This window comes from Biomphalaria glabrata, chromosome 18 (genome assembly GCF_947242115.1).
Source record: "Biomphalaria glabrata chromosome 18, xgBioGlab47.1, whole genome shotgun sequence".
NCBI lineage: Eukaryota > Metazoa > Mollusca > Gastropoda > Planorbidae > Biomphalaria > Biomphalaria glabrata.
The window spans coordinates 4,845,601-4,868,436 of NC_074728.1; the positions used below are offsets into that span (position 1 = coordinate 4,845,601).

At 37.3% G+C, this 22,836-nt stretch overlaps 2 protein-coding genes across 3 annotated transcripts in view; one reads left to right on the plus strand and one right to left on the minus strand.

The window, feature by feature from the left end:
• Positions 1 to 22,836, plus strand: part of LOC106056012 (uncharacterized) — a 57,706-nt gene that overhangs the window by 14,272 nt on the left and 20,598 nt on the right. The window contains exon 1 of one of the 2 annotated variants that reach the window (XM_056016557.1): positions 8,285 to 8,646. The exons of the other annotated variant lie outside the window; for it this stretch is intronic. The gene's annotated coding sequence lies outside the window, so the exon portion shown is untranslated. Of the gene's footprint in view, positions 1 to 8,284; positions 8,647 to 22,836 lie in introns of those variants that run through there. 2 annotated transcript variants of the gene reach the window in all.
• On the minus strand, positions 18,929 to 22,310 carry LOC106074525 (uncharacterized). The gene is made up of 3 exons (XM_056016562.1): positions 21,810 to 22,310; positions 20,513 to 21,481; positions 18,929 to 20,360 (listed from the first exon to the last, which is right to left on the minus strand). The coding sequence occupies exons 2-3, from the start codon at positions 21,435 to 21,437 to the stop codon at positions 19,420 to 19,422; spliced, it is 1,866 nt and encodes a 621-aa protein (XP_055872537.1). The 5' UTR covers positions 21,438 to 21,481; positions 21,810 to 22,310; the 3' UTR covers positions 18,929 to 19,419.

Consider the following 22,836-nt stretch of genomic DNA (forward strand, 5'->3'; position numbering starts at 1 on the left):
CAATGACCAACGGATTTACGTTTTTTTCCCCTACATATGTCAGTTAACCATTAGAGTGGGTGAACTCAGTGGTGTTTTCCCGAGTTTTAAATTTCAGTCTTCACCGGGATTTGAACTCAAGATGCTTCGTAAGTCAAAAGCTCTATCACTCGGTCACCACGTCTCCACAGATCTATACAAATAAAGGTAATGTCTTCTATACTAACCCAAAGTTAAAAGATCCTTTATAGTAACTGTGATTGTTTTATCAGTACTGTTATTGTGTAGCCGTAGCCACGGGAAAATACTGCATTCCTCATTAATCTTCGGACTCGAAGACAAGCCTTATTATCATTATTGTTATTATTATTATAATTATTGTGTAAAATGACAATACTGAAGTATTTTCGTCTTTGACATATTCAATGAAACGAGTTTACATAGTGTGTGTATGGATATTTTGCTCTAACAATGCCGATATAGAATATAAACAATCAAGGAACCAGTGGCGTAGCTACTGTGGGGGGAGAAGGGGGTAAATGTGAAAATCCCCCGGGCCCCACTTAAGTGTTTTTACATTGAATATCAAATATTGCGCAAAATGCAGGGGCCCCAAAAGAGGTCAATCCCCCCGAGCCCCCCAAATGATGGAAAATTCCAAGCTACGCCCCTGCAGGAAGCTGATTCAGGAATGAAGTGGCAACAGTGACATGAGATTCTGTGTTGTTAATGTAATTTACTAACCGGGGGGAAGCCGAGGTAAAGGCTGGTAACTTAAAGACAACTCTAAACGGTATGCAACATTAAGACTGACCCAGAGATACATAATTGGACAAGAACAAGATTTGGAAACCACTGCGCAGTTCATCTCATGTATTGGTCTAGTCATCTGAACACTCCAACAGTTCATCTCATGTATTGGTCTAGTCATCTGAACACTCCAACAGTTCATCTCATGTATTGGTCTAGTCATCTGAACGCTTCAACATAACAATGAGAACGAAGAAGAAGAAGAAGAAGAATGACAAGAACGAGACATTGAAACTGTTATTGAAACTGTTTTAACAATACATTTATTCAAGTCATACTTTTGGAGTGGAACCTTATGGGTGGGTGGACGCGATTCTCGAAAATGGCTCCAACGATTTTTACTAGAAATTTAACAGTTGCTGTATATCGTTGGGAAAGGATTTACTAACTCGTTGGCCTCACTGGATAATTGCAGTTTGACCGTTCTAATAGTCCAAAGTATAAAAAGAAAATATTTTAAATTTGGCTAGAAAACTAGAAAACGAAAATTGTATTTATTTATTTATCTTGAACAGATTCTACGTCTTCTGGTATTTCGCATGTAGGCCCAATTCATTGAAGAGTTTAATAAATTAAGATTCAGCCAACATTTTGCGCATCGTCTTTTAAGTATAATTCTAAAAGACTATCTTTAGAATATTATAAAGTCTAGTATATTTATACATTCGCTTAACCCAGGATTTCTCCCTGGGGTGGTTAAAAATATTCCATTTATCTAATATTCATAAGTAGATGGCAAAATAATCGCTCTATAAAATGTATAAAGGAGATATTGTATTTTTTTAAAAGTATTTTGTATGTTATTATTATAGCTTTTTACTATAGCTTTTTTTTTTATATAACGCTACTTTCATGCTTATAGCATGCTCAGAACGCTTTTGGTCCAATCTCATTTGTGGACTAGTGGGGGTGGGGGGGGGGGGGTATCTAGGAGTTGGTTTTCCGTGCTGCCTTTAGGCGTTCAGTAAACACAGCTCTGCCCGAGTCGGGAGTCGAACCTCGAGCCCCTTTCTAGGTAGCCAAACCAAGCCAAGTTCAAGCGCGCTGTTATTACTGTTATTATTGTTTAAGTACATGAATTTCGTTGCCACATTTTTTTTACCTATCTCGAAACTTCTGAGCCCCATTTGAGACGCGGTCCAATTGAAACTGACTCCTTAAACCTTGTACTTTTTCAAAGCTAGGGGAAAAACTGCACTCTTTCAAAGACACGCAAGTCCAAGGCATTTAAATGTGTATTTTTTTGTAATCTAAAAATCTCGAGAAGAAATCACGTGTCTGTTTAAATGTTGAACAAATTATGCGTTCTATTTTCTATCTCAATTTATCTCAGTGATAATGGCTGAGATCTTTGGCTATTAAATTTGTAACCGGGCATTATGTCTACGGCTTTAGTTAATATGTTCACCAAACACTGGGCTGATGTCTATCGAATGTTTGATGTACACAGCTCTAGACTGAACGTTGGCTTTCCCTAGCACATACATAGGCCTATGTTTCTTATCACCGCAATCTATTGTACAGAGAAAATATTATCTCGAATACAATTAACAACGTAGTTGTGGGGAAAAGGGGGGGGGGGTAGAGAGACGGAGGTTCAAGGGAGAGAACTTCTCGAGCTTTTTTTTAAAAAACATTATCACAACTCTCTTTTTACAACTCTGTAAGTTCCCTTTCCAAACATACAACTTTCTACAGTCTGTTGTTAAGATTTTTTTTAAAACCTCTCTGCGCAATAGGTCATATCTCTCACCTGGATCTACTCTTTTCTAGACCCCTACCCCCCTTCTCCCCCTTGCCAAAAAAAAAAAAAGCTATTTCACAAATCTGAACCATGCTTTCTCCTACTGCAAAACCCAGAACTGATATCAATCTTGATAATACAATTGAATTGCAAAGTCAATCCAATATTCATCAAAGTCCACAGCTCTTTTCTTTGCAATATAAACCAACCAGAACATAGAGAATCTTTCAACAAACACGCACACACATACGCACGCACACACACGCACACGCACATATTGAAAATCGCGTAGCTTTAGAAAGACTTGATAAGGCCAAGGAAACAATTATGCTAATGTTTGCATGCAAGGAGAAAGATTATCAGGGCGTGGCACAAAGTCTTGGGTCGCAGGCATTTAAGACATACCGTTCAAAAGTTGAACACTCGGAAAGCAGTTTATTGTGTCTCAGGCATGTACGACAAGCAGATCAAAGTTGGAATAAGACATGTCTCAGACCAAGACATTCGAGACACATCAATTTTTAAAAAAATGTGGCAAGTCTCATGTCTGAGGCAGGTAAGGCATACACAAGACCGATTAGACATACACAAGACCGATTGATTACACAATTTCTGATGTGGGCCCTTTAAGTGATACCTTATAGCTACTTAGAAAGAGCTGTGGCTGAGTTGTAATATGCTTGGCTTACGAACCGGAGAGTCCTGGGTTCGAATCCTGGTGAAGACTGTGATTTTTAATTTGGGCATCCTTAGGGCGTTTCTGAGTCCACCCAGCTCTAATGGATACCTGATACTAGATGTGGAAAAAAGTAAAGGCAGTTGGTCGTTGTGCTGGCCACATGAAACCTTCGTTAACCACGGGCCACAGAAACAGACGACCTTTGAACCGGGCTCTGACACATAGATCGACGGGTCTGAACTGTGATTTCTACTCTAATTACAGCTATATACACGCGCCAGCTCCCACAGATGTCTACATCTAGACATCATTTTTGCCCATAAATTACTTCTATGTTCTATATGTTCTATATGGTCTATAAGTATGTATAAAATGAAAAAGTGTCTCACGAGATGAACCATAATCATAGACTGAGAGAAGGCCAACATATGTGGCATAGTGCTGTCATCTTACTCTCTTTGGATCACCAGAACGAAATAAAATTTCTTTAACTTAAAAGAGTATATACAATGTCATGGATACATTATATAAAGCAACTTCAGTACCATTATATGCTTAGCGCCTTTCGTAGAGCTATTCAGAATTCTGAATGGGAGTGCGAGTCTGGCGTTTCCGGTCTTTTATATGTTTCGAGTGAAAAATTCGAAGAGCTAAGAAGGGCGGTTATTATGGTTAACGGCGAAGAAGGGAGGTAATTAAAAATTAAAAATTAATGCTGTAGTATGTCTTTTGTTTACGTTTTATATGTTTGTTTGTTGTGATTATCTCGATACATTTATAATTGGTATTTGCATTATAAGCATAACTAAATGTCTTATATATTTCTTCAAAAATACTAACGCACGTTAAGGACATGAGACCCCAATCATATTGAGTTCAGGCACCCCCCTTGCCATACTACGTTCCCGTTTAGTATTGTTAAGCAATGACGGTCTCAGGACAGCACGCCATCCCCACGACCACGCCACTGAACACTTGCAAGTCAAAATTTACAACACACGCTTAAAACGAGAATACGAATTGAATCTCCGAGACGTTACCTCCCTTTACCTACGTCTTCCTTTAATATTTATTACAGCACTTGCCTCCCTTTAAAATTTTTTTGCTTATAATTAGAACAGTACTTAAAATTTTAACACTCAAACCTCGACCCACTTACTTACACACACACACGCATAAAATGTTATTACCTTTTATATCATATTAAAGACAAATAATATGCAGCATAAATAAACGTCTGAGATGTTGAGGGCCGAATCACTGCAACGATGGTAGGCTAATAGAGTGCCATAAATACAACAGAAGGTACCCATTGGTTGGCCCAGACGTGAACCTTTTCTCAGAATATGTAGATCCATGTACGTAGGTCAAGTACGTGTGCAATGATAAGGTCCGGTTTTCATAAATGGAGAAAAATTCATAAAAGCTAGCTTTTTGTGTGTGTGTATCCGCATCCGGTGCACGTAAAGCATCCCTAAACGACCCTTGTATGGCCAACTAAGCGAAGGAAAGCGCTCGCAAGGTGGTCAAAGAAAGCGCTTCAGGGACACCCTCAAAGCTTCTCTGAAGGAGTTCAGCATAGACCTGGGAGACAGAGGCACACGAGACATGACAGAGCATTATGGCGTCGAGCTGTGAAAACTTGCGCACAGGTCGCTGAGGAAAAGAGAACAAAGCTGGCAGAAGAAAAACGCCACAGAAGAAAAGCAAGGCCCACGACACTAGCTCCAGTTGTAATAGCCTGCCCAGTGTGCAGCCGAACATTCCGGGCTCACATAGGTCTCACCAGCCACATGAGGAGGCATAAAACCCCAGTGCAAAGCCCTCAGCCCCCTGGATGACAAAGTGGTCATCATCGAACCACGATGGACGAACTATATATATATATATATATATATATATATATATATATATATATATATAAAGCGGAAGTAATCGATAATTTATCTATTTCCAAAAGTACATAATTTGTGCGTACTTTTTAGCATTGCAGATTCAGATTTATAAGCTTTTCAGTTATTACTACTACTTAACTGGCTACAGATCTGTCACTGTAGTGTATTCGACTTTTCATTTATTAATTTGCCTATTGAATTCAAAATAAATCAAAATCTTTCATTTATTTTCTGATGGATATCTTTAGGGTTCACAGCATTTTGTTCATGTCTTTACATTCTGAAGCAGCTGCCAGACATTGCAAATGTTTGTTAAAAAATACACTAAGCTTAAGGGCCTCTTGAATTTTTTTCAACAAGATTGTCATCGGGCCTAATCACAGACAAAACTTTGATCCCGGCTTCATGTCCCAAGGGCCTCAGTTTTTTTGGCTTCATGGGTTTAAGATCAAATGTCATTTTAAAGTGGGGGACAATCTCAACACGGAACTTTCCAAAATTTTCCAAGAAACAATCTAAAAACACACAATAACAATTACTGACATAATTTATTGCGAAGTCTAGCCAGGTAGCTCAGTTCTATTTTTTAGATTATGGCACCCCCCCCTCCCTCCCCTTACTCTCTACCCCACAAACTAACCCCAAAACTCATAAACATTTTGTGCTTGGTAGTTGAAAAGTTCCTTTACATTTGACCCCAAATTCTAACAAACGATATTTCTACCTTTGACATGTTCTAATGTGTGTCGATATTTTTTTACTAGTTTCTGTTATAGGCGTATAAACAAGCAAAAAATAAAAAAAAAAATTTTTTTAAAGGGGGCGTATTTAAGGGGAAGAACTGCACACTTACAACTATATCTCTAAAAAAAAAATAGAAATTATTTTACTTTTTCGATATCAAACGAAGTAATTGATTACCAATCGACTTAATTGGTTAAATTAAAAAAAAAATGATTCGTATGTTGTTAGTTACAATAAATAAATGTTAAAAGTTTCAACGTCATCCAAGAAGGGATGTCGCAGGAAAAACGCGTACAATTATTTAAGGGGACATTATTAACTATATCTTTGAATACTGGAGGATTAATTCCCTTTGTTGGATTCAAACAAAATAGTTAATTACCGGTAATTAATCGTCTAATTAGTTCATTGTTTTACTTATTTATGTTTTGTCTACGCCTATGAATAATTGCGCAAAGTTTCTAATTCATACGAGAATGGGTGTGGGAGAAATAACGTGTTACAACATTTTACCAAGGTAGACAGGCGGAGTAACTTGATATAGCTTTGTCAAAATACAAAAAATGCCGGGTGAAAAGAATGTCTCTCTTGATCATTTTATTTTTAAAAAAGTTGATTTTAAAAAAAGAGGTGAAACACTTTGTCTTGGTTTGTCGTAAAAATACGAAGTACTGCAGCATCGGCATCAGCCAGGACATCAGCAGCTATGAAGAGCGTTTATTTTGTTTATTTATCTGTATGAGAGCCACTGGGAGCTGGTGGATAGAAGGAAGAACTAAGCAAAAGAAAGAAAGCATTAAAAAGGATAGAGAGACAGAAAGAAGTTGGGAAGCATAGAGATATGGGAGGGGGAGTGGTGGCTGAGGGGTAAAGCGCTTGGCTTCAGAACTGGGGGGCCTTGGTCTTAATCCCGGTGAAGACTGGTGGCACCCGGGTGGAAATGATTACTTGAGGAAGTGAATAGCAAAACAAAACTCCTGTGGGAGTGTCCAAGGGAATGCGAGAGCTTTCCCCATTGCACGGAGCGGAGTTGAAAGAGAGCTTCTACGTCCCTGTCGATAATCCATGCGCAGTTCCTCAAGGGACCGTTACACTAATGGCGAGTCCTGCACGGTTAGCTTGGTACAACATAGGAAAATGGCTGGGTTTCCTGGTGTACTAGGCTTTCTGCCATGCAGTCTAGTCCATGCGCCCGGAGTGCCAGATATATCGGAAATAGCAATGTCTTACATAGACATTGACTTGGACCTCTTCCAGACAGAACGATTGTTCAACCAGGCTTACATGCCTAGAGGTCGAATAGCCTTCTGCTCAGCTCTTTTGACAATCACACAGTGAAGATTGGGATTTTGAATTTCTTGATCTTTAGTGCGCCTCTGTGTCTACTCAGATTTAATGGGTACCTGACATTAGTCTACTCAGATGTAATGGGTACCTGACATTAGTTGGACTAATTAACTAATAGGCCACGTGAATTAATCTCTCAAAAACAAAATAATTAAGGAAATTGCCCCGCTAAATACTCAGACTGTGCGAAGTGTTCGTTAAGGAAAAAGATTGGGAAACACTGGCTTAGAGTTATAAAACAGTCAACAATGGTGCCCTCACTGGCGAGGAACCACCCAATTTAAAATGAAATAAATAAAGTGAATTAAATCTCTCTTGGTTTCAATACTTAGATCAGCTCCTTACCAATGATGGATAGACATATACCAACATAAGCTATAGTTCCCTTAATTTTTATTTTTTTTTTTGGGGGGGGGGAGGGGGAGGGGGCCCACAAAAATGGTTCCACTGATATTTTCAATTCTTCTGAGAAGGGAGCAAAGAAAACATTGCCTCATGTTGATGACAAGGGGGGGGGGCCCATATCTCAGAAAAGCTTAGGGCCTTTGCAAGACTAAATCCGGCTCTCCTTCTTGCTTTAAAGACGTTACGTGTTCACCTTTCTTCCTCGTTTAGATCCGAGAAATGAGTGTTTTTTTACATTAAATATTAAATATTACGCAAAACTGTTGGGGGGCCCTCCAAAGAGGTCAAGCCTCCCGGGCCCCCAAAGAATGGAAAATTCCTAGCTACGCCCATGTGTGTATATCTGTGTGTGTATGTGTGAAACTACTAAATAGTCAGTAGAAGTCAGTCACGAAGATTTCATATAGAAAAGTCTTGAGCCCGTTACTATCGAGATGGAGAGAGGAGGAACGAAAGACTCAGTGGAAGAGAAAAATTAAAAAAAAAAAAACTCGTCACAGCCACGTCGGAGTGATAACAAATCTCTTGGAGTGATCTTGAAAGGGCAATCACCACCAACGAAAAGATTTGGAATAATTTCTCTGTTTCTCCCCTCGATTCCCTCCCCTTCCTCTTTACAAGGGGAGACAAGAGGGCGAGCGGATGTGAAAACACACACAAAACGCACACAATACTGAATGAAGGGAAAAAAAAAACTGGCGGGCGATTCAAATATCGATACACCGGACTAGCAGATTAACGGTTTTTGGTCTCACCATTGTATAGGAGTGTCAACACACCTGAGTTATCTAACGGGATAGAATGGATAATAATTCTCTCAACGCAGGGAATTTTAAAATGGAGATTAAAAGCGAACCTCTGTTTAAAATGTAGTCTCAATTGTCTTGGAGTATTAGTTCGTTTTTTGTTCAAAGTTATTTTTGTTTACACAAATAGATTATAGTAACGTTTTTTTAAAAAAAGAGGATACTATTTCGCTGTTTATTTCACTATACTGTAATGTGTTTGTTTTGATACTGTGGAAATTTTCGATTTCAGCCAAGGTAAGAGGTTATCAGATATTTACTGAGAGACTATTGGGTATAGAACCTCATGGCTTACCTCGCGTGCTAGTAGAGAGACATGCAAATTGGTCTAAGGGAGATAATCATAAATATATTTATATTCTTATAAGTAAAGTGGATTGTCTTTCCTTGCAGGATTACAAGTAAAACCGTATACATTTTTTTAGTGTTTGATCATTGAAAAAAAAAGTTTTTTTTCTTTTTTTTTTTTTTGTTGTTGTTAAATGTCCGCAATGTATTTGTTTGTTAAGGTTATCTATCACAAACGGCAACAACCAATTTAAAAAAAAAAATGCAGTACTTAAAACAAAAATATAAACACATACTCCCTTCCTACCAGAAATGTTAATAAATCCAATATTAAATTTTTCTTGTGAAATTTTTCAAACTATTAGACTACTAATCCTTTAGAATAACGGAAATTTTATTTTTCCTTGTGATCAACATAATCATAGCTTTGAATAATCCGTTTGTGTGTCAGAAATCCGAACACAACCTCGTGAAGTAAATAACCTATCAAAATCTCATTTGTATCACAGAATCATTCCTCGTTGTTATTTTCGCAGAGCTGTCCAGATATGAAGGACTATCATTGTATCTCCATTAAATGACACTATTTAATATCATCAGACCTGTAGTTTAAAAAAATAATAATAATTGCACAGGATAGATTTCTTAGGAGACTAATCCAGGGAAGCGAGGGTGGAGAAATGCAACAATCTAATTAGTGAATTAATTGATAGATATTCCGATCATTTATCACAAGTAGATCCTTATGCTAGTCACAACACCTGCTGGACAGGCCTGTCTTCTGAAAAGACTAGGATATTGGAAACGAAGGCCATTAGGCTATGTATGATTTAGAAACAGATCTGTGATGACACGGGTGTTACCATGACAACAGACGCTGTATCGTCCTCGTATCTCTGTTGATAGAACGAATTTTAAAATTTGTCTTCTTTGTGACGTCAGATGAGCTTGTGGTGTTACGTCAGCGATGACGTAGATGTCATACGAATGACGATGAGCTCAAATGTCATATGTCTTTGATTATTTGATGAGGATGGCGTTAATATGTCAAAGAGGCTTACAATTGTTGTTGTTTTATTTGTTTGATATTCTTAACGAATGCGACCTGCATATATTGTCACAGCTAATGCAGACAACGCCGTTGTTTGCCCGATGTCTACTTATGTTTTCTTTTCGTTTATCGCGCCTGTCTTCTGCAAATGCTTTTCTTTGGGTCTCAAATGTGTGCCCGGCGGCCTTCGTGGGAGGTCTCCGTCTCATTTAGAGGCCATCTGCTGCCAGCTACTTTCCTCTAAACCTATAAGGGCACAACGTAGACTTAACACATTCAATCTGGTCTAAGAATTAAAGAATTAACATTTAACTTCCTATGTTCTAATCCTAGCGTCATTAACATCCATTTACATCCAATAATTGAGACATTTTTTTTAAATGACACACAATGCAATATCCACTATAGGAATTATGATCATTTTCTTTGTGTTATAATATTTTAACTTTCAAACTTTGTTCTGTTGTCTGTCTCACGACATCAGATCTTCGGAATCATAAATTCATCCGAATCCAAACTATGAGAAATAGATTTTTTTAAACATAAGCGCTCACATTAAAGATACAATATTTTAAAATCACTAGCAAAGAATAAACAGCATTCTCACGGTTTGTCTTTCTTTCTAGAATCTAGTATCTAATTAAATCCTGTACTTGGAATATGTGCACAGGTTCTTTCCAAATGTTTCTTTTTATACTCCACACTTAAAAGCACACTAGAGTCCATAATAAATGCATGAGTACTTCCACAAGTGATCTTTTAAAAAACAAATCAACAAGGAGTGAAGCTTTGACGTCATCACTTTTTGCGTTGGTTTCGGTGAACAATCTTACATTGTAATATTTCCACTTGAGAAAAATTAAGAAAGGAAAATTACACATAGATAAACATGAGTCTCTCTCTCTCTCTCTTGACGAAATGAAACATAAATCCACATGCTTTTTTTTTCGAATTTTAAATCCAAAAGACAGTTTCTTTTAGCCATTGTTCATCGTCTGCGCGCTCTGGGTGTTAAGTTTAAACTAAATGGTGTGTGAGTCGTCTGTCTCCAGACCTGTTTCCGCTTGTGTGATCAACATGCTGAGCTTATCGACCCTAGTACTTTCTGTTTTGACATCCTCGGCCACAGCGAAACTGTCGTTAAGAAATAAAAAAATAAATCTTAATCAATTAAACCCAGGAGGGGAATGGGGGGAGATAGGGTGCCGACCAAACAAAACTGTTTGCTGTATTACTTCCGTAGGAAAAAACAGCCCGTAATGAAAAGGTGAAAAAAAAAAAAAGGGGGGGGGGAGAAAAAAAATTGGCGCGAATGTTACGTGTGTCTGTGGGTGCGTGTGTGTGTGTTGGCGCGACAGGTGCTTCCGCAAGAGCTCACTCCTGATGTCCTTACTGCGCACCTTGACACCCCGCCCCTCCCTCTCTCTCTCTCTCTCTTCCTTTTTTTTTTCCGACTTTCGGTGGGATGGTTGTGACGGGGGGAGGTCAGAGGTCACAGTTTCGCTGGGTCGTATCGATTATTCTTACATAGGAAGTGTAATAAATAGAAGAATCGAGGGGCGGGCTGTGGGGGGGGGGGGGGGGAGCACCAATCTAAATGAGAACTAGGCTACCCTAGTGGGGCGTTAGGGAGACGAGAGTTCTGAGGAGACCGCAAAGTGTTATTGCAGTAAAAATTAAAAATAAAATATATTCCACATTTGATTTTAATAGATCTATAAGTGATGTTAAAAATTGTTTTTAAAAAAAAATTAAATATTTAAAATTTAGATAAGAATCTCGTTTTTCTTAGAAATGATTTAAGGCTTAAGGCTAGGGTTAGGGTTAAGGGTTAATTATCTTTTTAATTGTACTCTTCATTTTTTATCATTTATTTAATTTTAGAAAATTTTAGTCAAGATTGGGAGATATATGCAGAGATAAAGAGAGACAGAGACACAGAGAGAGAGAGAGAGAGAGAGAGAGAGAAAGAGAGACAGAGACAAATAGAGACAGAGACAAAGAGAGACAGAGAGAGACAAACAGAGAGAGACGGAGAGAGACGAAAGACATTTAAAAAAGAGATAAAAAGAGACTGGTAGAAGAGATGGAGAAAGAGAAGTAAAGAGACACAGTGAAACGAAAAAGAGAAAAAAAAAGAGAAAAAAAGGAATTAGATAAACGAAAGATACAATATGTGGGCGTAGTGGCGTATCCATGGGGGAGGCGCAGTTGGGGGATCGACTTCTTCTCTAACAAAGTAGGCAGAATTTTTTTTTAAATTTTAAATGTATTAATTAATTGTGTGAATATGTGTAATGATATTTCCAGGCATTTATAAATTTACCTAACGCACTGACACCAATATTTTTTTTTCACTATTTTCACAATAAGCCACAATTTTTATATCGCCTACGGTTAATGTGGTGTCATCACAACGACCAATCGCCTTCACTTTTCACAACTAATGTCAAGTACCCATCAGAATCGGGTGGACTCATGGGCGTCCTAAATATCCCGAAATGAAAAATCCCACCCCTTATTGAGATTAGAACCCTTGTACCCCGGTTCGGAAGCCAAGCGCTTTAACACTGAGCCACCATGCTTCTCCCCCCCCCCCCCTTACCCTTTTTCCGTTTTTTTTTTTTTATGTTTTTCACTATTTAAAGGAATTTTTTTTAAGATTGTAAGACTTAAGGTTGGGAAATATGTTTCAAGAATTTTTAATTGGCCTAATTACTAGACCAGGAAATGAATCCAATGATTTCCATTGTTACCTGACGTTCATCGTAGAAGCTACATTTGACGGTGGCAAGTATACACAGGAACAAAGCAACAGTCACGCATCATTGTCATCTACTTCCATACTTTTGTTCCACCCCCCCCCCCCCCCACCACAGTATTTCATATAGCAACCAGTAAAATATAAGCAAGAAAAATATTTTTTTAAAAAAAAGCTAATCTTAGAAGAAGAAATCCTCACTTACAGCTATATATCTCAATAATGTAGAAGTTATTTTCCATAATTATTTGACTTTTAAATTGATACATGTTTTGTTAGATACAATAAATAATTGTTTAAAGTGTCCGAGAATGGGTGTGGGAGAAATAACGTGTTTAGTGTTTAAAGGGGATAAAAACCGACATATCTAAACATATCTGTTTTTGAACACAGAAGTTTTAATTTCCCTTGATGGTATCAAACAACATAATAAATAACCAATAATTAATCAACTAATTGTTTTGTGTTTGTTTGTTGTTGCTTTTTTTTAATTGATTCATGTATTGACTACGCCAGTTAAATAATTGTACAAAGTTTCAACTTCATCCGAGAATAAGGAAGTTGTAGAAATTTGGCTAGAGAACGAAAAAATGATCTTGAACGGACATATATGTCTTCGGTTATTTCAACTTGTGGGCAGGATTCATTCAAAGAGTTTAATCAACTTAATGTTTAGGAACATTTTGCGTAGCGTCTTCAACGTCTAGATCTTAAGGTCTATCATTGGAATAGTATAAAGTCTAGTAGATTTAGACATTCGCTTTACCTGTTGTTTTTTTATCATTGGGAATCGGGAGGGTTACAAAAATGTTTTTTTTTTATTATCTAACATGTATTAGTTATTTAGAGCTTTAAAAAATCGATCTATAAGAGGAGGAGGAGGTATTGTCTTCTTAAAGAAAAAATACTATTTTAAATCTTTTTTTTTTTTTTACTGTATAACCTCAATTTCCATGGACTTACTCGTGGTTCTATCAGAATCCATTCAACTAATACAGGGCCGTTAAAATAAAAGAGCACTGGTATACAGGAGTATAAATACGTATAGAAAAGGCAATTAAAAATTATAATTTTTTTAATAGTCAAAAGAAAATATTATAAATAACAACACATAAGTATAATTAAATTGTCCCCTTTCAGACCTTGCGATCTATGGGGCAGATGATGTTAAGGTCATCTGTTTCAATACGAGCAGGATGTTGTGTGGCCACCACAACGACCAATCGCCTTTACCTTCTCTAAATAAAGTCAGGTACCGAGATTCGAACCCAGGACCCCAGGTTCGGAAGACAAGCGCTTAACCAGTCAGCCACCGCGGCCCCCAGATACTAAGCATTTTATACTTCACAGGAGGTGTTGAAAGTGCGCACCATCGATACACCATTTAGCACGCCTGAACGTGGTTTGGACTTTTTGTTAGTTCATTTTGGCGGGATTTCAGTTACACTTTAAGTTACCTCACAATTACAAATCGCAAGCTCATAGATTGGACAATATGGGAAGCCATAGATTGGACGATATGGGAAGCCATAGATTGGACGATATGGGAAGCCATAGATTGGACGATATGGGAAGCCATAGATTGGACGATATGGGAAGCCATAGATTGGACGATATGGGAAGCCATAGATTGGACGATATGGGAAGCCATAATCTCTAAGCCCCTTTTATCTTGGCCACGATGTACAAACAAATTATCCGTCATAGTTTCATGCATGGGTTACACCAGAAACGGTTAACAATGGTGTCATGTGGCCAGCACAAAGACCAACTTACAGAACATCTGTCGAGAACCCAATAGAGATGGGTGAACTTGGTGGCATCCTGAAAATCCCAAAGTTATAAATCCCATTCTTTACCTAGATTTGAACTCGATACCCCTTTATTCGTATGCCAAGCGCTTTAACACTCGGCCACAATATTTTTAGCATATTTAAATAAAATAGAAAAAAGAAAGAAAAAACTCTGATGCGTTTGTTTTAGATACAGTTTCCCTGAACCGCTGTGACCTAAGCGCAATTTAATTGCTCATTAGCTGAAGTCACGTAACCGGAAACTAACTCACGCCTGGTATCGAAAAGGCTAGTATCGTTGTTGTACGTCGATCTCAACTCGATTAATGCCATCGATATCGCCCACCCGTGGCCAGGGTGACTTTTAATAAAATAAACTATGACTTCGATATAGAATGTAAGAATCAGAAAGAGGTGAAGCGGAGGGGTGCCATTATTCTCCCGAAGGAAGCGAAACGCGAAGTTTTATGTTAATCTGGGTCCAAACAAAGAAGGGTGAAAACACATGATGTTATAGGGGAATAGGTGAGAGGGGGGGGGGGGGCGGAACACAAGCCGGAAATTGACAACTATTGTAACTGTGGTTATAGGACAAGAGGTGGGGACCAAATGCGTGAAGACGAAGAAGCGGGCATGAAAGATTGTTGGTAGATCAGACGTGAAAGCAATTTAGCAGAAGTTATAATTCTGACCTAAAAAAATGAAAAAATTTGTTGTTTTTTAACTTTAAACAAAACAAAGTGTATATATGTTATTGTATTAATTACTTTGGATCAGTCATGTGAATAAATTTGTAATTGATCTAGACTTACAATAATAAATCTGTGCGAAATGTTTTTACCAATTTTTTTTTTCGCAATTTCAATTTACGCAATTTCATACTTTTTGATTTCTCAATGCGCTATGATCCTACCACTTGTCTGGACCAGTTGGGAAAAGAGAGGGGGGGGGGGGGTGGAATGGAGTAATTTTACCGTGATCGCTTTTTTAAAACGCATAATATAATTGTTCTTCCAGGCCTCAATACCAAACAAATAATTTATTACCAATAGTTAATTAACTATAATATATAACTAAATAATTTAATAATTTAAATTAAATAGCTACTAATTGGTCGTTGTTGTTTTTTATCGAATCTTGTTTTGTCAGGTACATGAAATAATTATGCAAAATTTCAAATTGATCCGAGAATGGTTGTGGGAGAAATAACGTGTACAAACTTTTTACCAGACTGACAGACAGAGTTGATATAAGCTTAAAGGATGAAAGACTGCTTCGTTTTTGTACAAATTTGATTTGCTCTTCAAATATTTTATATAAAATAGAAATCATCATTTGTGTAACCGTTTAAACAGTTATTAATTAGCACTTTTTGGGTGGTTGTCTCTTTTATCTTATCTCGTTAATTACAGACGTTTCTTCCTAACAGAAGATAGTTACGTCTTTCATGTGTCAATCTAGTGCATGCTAATTCAAGAAGTAAACTTGGCTAAGTTGTTAGTTCATTCAGGCAAAACGTCCCATGCTCTAATGGAGCACCTGTAGGAATTTGACCTCCCGAGTACGTTATTCTGCCTCAACGTGGCACTCGGGTGGAAACGATAGCTAGAGGAAGTGATTAGGCTAAATGAATAGTAAAACAAAACTCCTGTGGGAGTGTCCAATTGAATGCGAGAGCTTTCCCACTTCACGGTGCGGAGTTGAAAGAGAGCTTCCACTTCCCTGTCGATAATCCATGCACTGTTCCTCAAGGGACCGTTACACTAATGGCGAGTCCTGCAAGGTTAGCTTGGTACAACATGGGAAAATGGCGGATGTTCCCGGTGTACTCGGCCTTCGGCCATGCATTCTAGTCCATGCGCCCGGAGTGCCAGATATATCGGAAATAGCAATGCTTTACATAGACATTGACTTCGACCTCTTCCAGACAGAACGGTTTGTTCATGCAGGCTTACACGCCTAGAGTACGAAGAGCCTTCAGCTTAGCTCTTTTGACAATCACACGGAATTTGACCTAGTAAGTAAAAGTAAAGTTCGCCTTTCAGACCTTGTGGTCTATTAGGCAGATGATGTAAAGGTCATCTGTTTCTGCGGCCCACGGTTAACGACCGTGTGGCCAGCACAACGTCCAATCGCCTTTACTTTTACCCAACCAATGTCAGTTGTCCATTTGAGCTGGGTGGACTCAGAGGTGCCCTTATGATCCAGAAATAAATTTTAAAATCCCAGTTTTCACCAGGATTCGAACACTGGACCCTTCGGCTTGGAAGCCAAGTACTTTACCACTCAGCAACCACACTGCATATCAGGAGGAAAAGATAACAGTAAAAGAATATCTGTTTGTTCTTATGAATTTAGATTTAATTTGTCTTCTAGTTTAACTAGAGTAACAGAGTAATGGGACCCCAAGACCCACGATGACCAGCTAACGACTGTCGAAAAACGCCATATCACAATGTGCTCAAGACTTCCAAAGACCTTCCTACAGGGAACAGAACCAGGAAAAAAAAGAAGAAGCAGGCAGAGAAAGCGATGGGAAGACAACATAAAAGAATGGAAAGGCCTCTCATTGAAAGAATTACTATCCAAGGCTAAAGGCAAAAAGGATTCGAGAAAGACGGTCATTAGATCTTATGTGGTGCCCCAAACGGTTTAACAGATTAAGAAATATGTGAAGCTGAAGGTGAATGCCATTACTAACTTAACTAACCCTAGAGAAAGCTCACGACCGAATACTTAAACATAAAGTAGTAATATTAGGCCTACATAAAACACCATAATAGGGTGGCCCCGTGTTCCTCAAGTCCCCCTTCAGTTCCCTGTGACGTATCCGTCTATACCCACGACTTCTAATCGACGGGGCCTACTTAAACGCGGTCGCTGATGATAAATGACAAAATGTCAACAAAGCCACAAGCGCAAGGGGGCGTGACACCCCTGTTCTCTGCTGGTAAACTGGCATTCGTAGACAAGATATAGTCGCTGATAAACGCTTTGATATCTGATGACCCTCTGAGGCCCGTGGGAGAGTCAATAAAGACGCCCGCGCTGAGAGACATTTTCTCTTTCTGTTAATGTATTTGTTCAGTACCAGTAGTAAGTGTTGTAGAGCAGGGGTTCTCAACCCATGGTCCGATGATCATTTTTCCTATGTTTCAAGATAACATTTTTTAAAAATTCAAATCTATTATACAACGCGATTGGTGTGTTAGTCAAGAGTATTGATTTTATAGTTCTGTGAGATATGTTTCTCCTTCTCTGCAGAGCTCTGATTATGTGATCCCTCTTAGCCTTCGTCAAAACGTTGAATTCTTTTTATTTATTTTTTTACATGCTTTGGATGTTCTTTAAGATTCGAAGATAATTATACACTAACCCAAACCTCCTGCAGGACGAAGAGGGATGGCAGCGGGTAGGGTTTGAACCTGGGATAATCGAGACCATCGAACGAGTCCAGAGCGCATACAACACAACCAGGCAGCCATCCTTGGTAAAAAAAAATGGACCTCGTTCACTAATCGTAAACAAACAACATTTAGTCACGTGATCATATTGATAAAAACAAAAAAAAAAACTGTCACGTGATAACCACTGTGTATTAAAATTAGATCGTAATTTGGACAGATGAGATAGAGAATCACGTGGCAAGATGTTATTTGTTTACGATTGGAGAATGAGGTCAATTACACCGAGGCGTTGAACAGGTGACTTACAGGATATATCAGTAAACGTCTATAAAAACCCTTTGCGGCGCAAGTCCGTCGCCGGGATCCAAACTCTCGTCATTGAGACTTGGTGATTGAGAACCGTCGATGTAGATTCTTAGTTTCAGGGGCAGTGCTTAGGAATGTGTGACACTGTGAAAGATACTTGAAGATAAATAAGGTGTAATTAAGGGGAAACGTATTGGTGCTTACCAAAAAGGTGCAACCCAAGAAAGATATGTTTTAATCACCAACTACTCTCTCTCTCTCTCTCTCTCTCGCTCTCTCTCTCCTTCTTACTTTCTCTCCCCGTCTCTCTATCCCAATATTTGTTCTACTTTTACTCTCACACTTTCACGTCTTCTTTGTTTCCATCGTCTGCTGTAAATGAGTCTGTCAAACCAACAAACCCATTTTTTTTCTTACTCTTCCGCCTGGTATTGAGCCCTGTAGGATCGTCTCTGAAAGGCAGTTTTCTCCTGTAACGTGTCCATACAATACAAATTTAGCTTTGGTAACGTTTGCAAATCATATTTTTTATGGAGAATATGTGTTTGTGACGTAACCACTAGAAAATGTGAGCGGATGGTTTGGTTGTGTAGGCTCACTAGATTCTGGTGTGATCATGAGGTGGTCTGTCTTAGTCAATAAATACTGGTGTGAAGGTTGAAGGGGAGGTACACCTAAAAAATCTATTTTCGTTAATATTTATCAGAAATTTATCAAACTTGTATGGTTGATACAGTAACTCATCCTGATTTTAAAAACATAGAAAAAATGTGTTTGACTTTTGTGGTTGCCATGGAAACGGCCGCCATCTTGTTTTTTGTATATGATTTTTAAAATGCTATTTCTCTTTAACTAATAGACAAATATGAGTCAAATCTTTTTCATTTGAAACAGAAAACAACAAAGAATAAAGTGACATCTCAAAATTTATTATAATTTAATATTTGTTTTTAACATATAAGAGTAAAGTTGATCATTCATTTTTTTAAAGAAAAATATATATTTTTTACATTCATGTCAATAGAAAATGAAAACCAAACAATATATTTAAAAAATCAAGATGTCACATGAAAGTATTACAATAGATCTATAAGTGTTTCAAATTTCATGTAAATATCTTTAATGGTTCTAAAGATTTATAAATTTTAGTGAATGCATTTTTGGAAAACGGCCATTTTGAGAAAAACTGATTTTAAATAAAATGATATTTGTAAAACTAAGTTAACTAACTATATTTGAATATATAACACTTGTAAGTTAAAGAACAGCATGTAAACTAGTGTTATTCAAAATTTCACATCATTAAACCAACTAGTTCTTAAATTATAAGACTTTTAAGAAGACTAATTAAGAAAAAACAGAAATGAGAAAAAAAAGCAAAAATTGAGAACTTACATAAAAAATTTAAAAATGTCCAGATGAATATGAAACTCCTTCAGCTTCAATAAACTGCAATTCTTTACGTGCCTTAGCCTCCTTTCTTAATAACAGTCTTCTTTTTACAACTTGTTGTTTTTTATAAGCTGCATTTTTCAAGCGTTTCTTAAGTCTCAATAATCCAAGTCGCTGGCTGCTTTTGCTTACCTGGCAGTTGAAAAAACTTTTTATTTCACTACCAAAAGAAAAGCCAAAATTGAATTGTCCTACTGCAGCTAAAACAGAAAAGTTAACTTTTTTTAGTGAAGAAAATCTTGATTTGCTGCAAATATTCCAAATACATGAATGAAAAGACTCATTCGCATTTTGAGTTGAGCCAAGCAAACATCGTTGTAGAAGTTGAGGCTCTGACAATCTTTTGTATATAGGTTTCAGATGTTCTGCTAGTAAGTCATAATTGAGAGGCGTATGTATATGGAGACTGTGTTTACCAGGCTTTACATTTTTTGCCTCACAAGACTTATAAAAACACCAAGAATCTGCACCTGAAGGACACAGATGATGCATCGGCCTCTTATCAGTCGAAAAATTGTGATACATGCTCGCAAGTATAGCATTTCTCATTTGCTTAGCATCATTGTGTTTCCGTATCGCTCTGGTGTAATACTTGGACAGTTTTTTGATTGTTTGTTGTGTAAGTTTTCCTACACCATTACCTCCAAGTGAAATTCCTTTCTTGCTACAATCTGTAACCAAATTACGGAGTGCAGTGCCCATCCTTTTCCCCACATGGTTGACACACTCTTCTTTTGTTATAGGTACATCTCCATAGGGTTTTATTTCACAGACTTTATTAAAGGCTTTAGAATCACCATCTGACAACATAGTGGTGTAGCGCAATTTGAACTTCACAATGGATCTCCTCCACAAGATCTCGGCCGCATGTGTTTCCATCATTCCAGACGATCCTGAAAAATATAAAACAAAAAGTTAATGGAAAGACAATAAACTGTTTTGTATGCTGTTTTTAAATAATTTAAAAAAAAAACATGTCAGTATAAAAATGAATCTAGATTTTAATTACTGTAAAAGGTTTTAAAACAATAGAAAAATATCTCACCTGTATAGTTGATATCACAATCAGGTTTGTGAGATTCAAACCATTCTTTGTAGAGTGCAGGAGATTGTGCTTTTAGTCTAGTACCAGTTGTGCTACAAGTTTGGCAAAAGCTAGATAGTACTTCAAAATCAATGACATAGCCTGTCAATACATCTATGACACAGCTAACACCTATCATTGATTTGTGTCCTCTGGTCATCCAAGTACCATCAAATGAAACGGCAATGTCCAAAATGTCATCATCACTTAGAGCTGAATTGCTATTTTTTGCATGTTCCTTTCTTACAAGTCGAATAGTTTTACTACGCAAAGCCTGACGAACATCTTCAGCATCCTTATAAATAGACTTTGTCCTGTTGTAGAAATTTTTGGCTGATAGACCCGGTAGGTCTAAATGTTCACAAAAATTGTTGAACGTTAATGGTCCTAGTCCACACAATGAGGAGGCAACAACGGCAGATGTGTTGATGGAAAAATTTTTATCATTGAGTGAGCGTTCAGATGTAAAAACATCATTCACCACAGTGCCACAATTATCGCAGTAAAGTTTCAGTTTTAATACAAGTCCGAAACGACTGTTGTCATCTGAATGCAAAGTTAGACCATCAGCATTACAATAAGGACACAGAAGAGGTGAAAGCAATTTTTCAATTTGACTAATGTCAATGATTGTTCTATATGCTTGTTTAGCTGACTGATCATTAAATAGAGAGCTAGAGCTTCCAATGTCCATAGCAGGAATATCAACAGTTTTTTTTTTGGAACTTGTTTGCATAGACAACAACACTGACGAGTTAGTTGGAGTTGAAGGAGCTGGTGTTACTTTGTCTAGATCTAGTTCATGATCTTTTCGAACAGTGTTCTTCATCTTGGCAATCTTGCGAGCCTCTAGAAGTTGTTTACTTCTTTTTTTTAATCTTCCCATGGCTAGCACTAGAGCTAGAATCTAGAATGTCTAGAGCAGTAAAGCTAGATGATAGTAGATGTGATGATAATTATGGATAAGACTTAGATTAGATCTAGATCTAGTCAAGCTCAAATAAGAATGAACTTGAAAACAATCACTGAATAAGTCACAATCGTAGAAGTCTAAGCTCTAGAATATGATCAATATAGATCTAGATCTAGACTATATATTTTATATATATAGACTCTATATAGAATCTAGATAAATCTAGACAAGAATAATATGATATATCCAGGCAATCCAGCAGAGTCGCCAGAGAGACTAGTCTGACTAGTTATAGTATTAGATCTACAACTCAGTCAACTGTAAAATGTTGATAATTCTACTTACAAGATGTAAGAAAAGCAAGCACAGAACATATAAAACGTTTATTTTAAGATACTAAAACTGTTTAGAAAGTAAATGTTAGTTTTTCACATACGATAATTTCAACACGCTGTATGTAGGCAGTTCAGCCATTTATTCTCGATAACCTGACGTACACAAGGTCGCTAGGGCTATCCTGGGATAGACCAATCAGAACGCAGCATTTATAAGCGGGTCTATATTTACACCAAAACTAATCAAAAAGAGTACGTAAGTTTCTAAATATAGCGAAAATGTGCTAATAAAAGATTAGGAAGTGATGCCAAATCTTAAAAGACCTTTGGACGCTGAACAAATTGATACCAAATATGACTATTTTATTTTCAATGCACAAAAATTATTAAACCTGTAACTATGGAGAATTTTTGCATTTTCTTATAAAATCGTCATTAATATACACCCGAAAAATGTAAAAAAATATGTTTTAAAGCATTATTTTAAAAAAATTAAAGTACTTATCAAGTAAATAAATGGATAAGCTATCTAAATATGTTTAAATCTAAAAATTGATTTTTGGGTCCAAAATTTAGATTTCCAAAGGTAATCCTCCCCTGAAGAGAGAAGAACAAGTGATAGACGTGAGACGAAAGGACGTGTGTTTTTCTAGTCCGTTATTTAAAACGCCATTCACTTTTTTTTCTACATACATTTACTATCAAGTTGATTCTGTGTATATCTATGAATAAGAGTTATGTTGAGTTTTGTTTCAAAAGAAGCTTGTTTGTGTTTAATTCGAGTTCTACATTAAGAAATGTAATACGCCCACATCGGTTGAGTTGTACTAGATGTTTGGAGCTACAAACCAACAACAGAGTGTCTCGGAAGTCCTATTAAAAGGTCTAACTTAATTGGTAGCCAAGTCAATTTGGTTATTTGTAGTCCTTTCTCCTTCACGTCCACCTATTCAATAGTCTGTTGGACAGTCGGGGCACCACACAAGATCTGTGGATCTCTTTTCTCCATTCCTCTCTGACTCTTGCATTCGATAGAA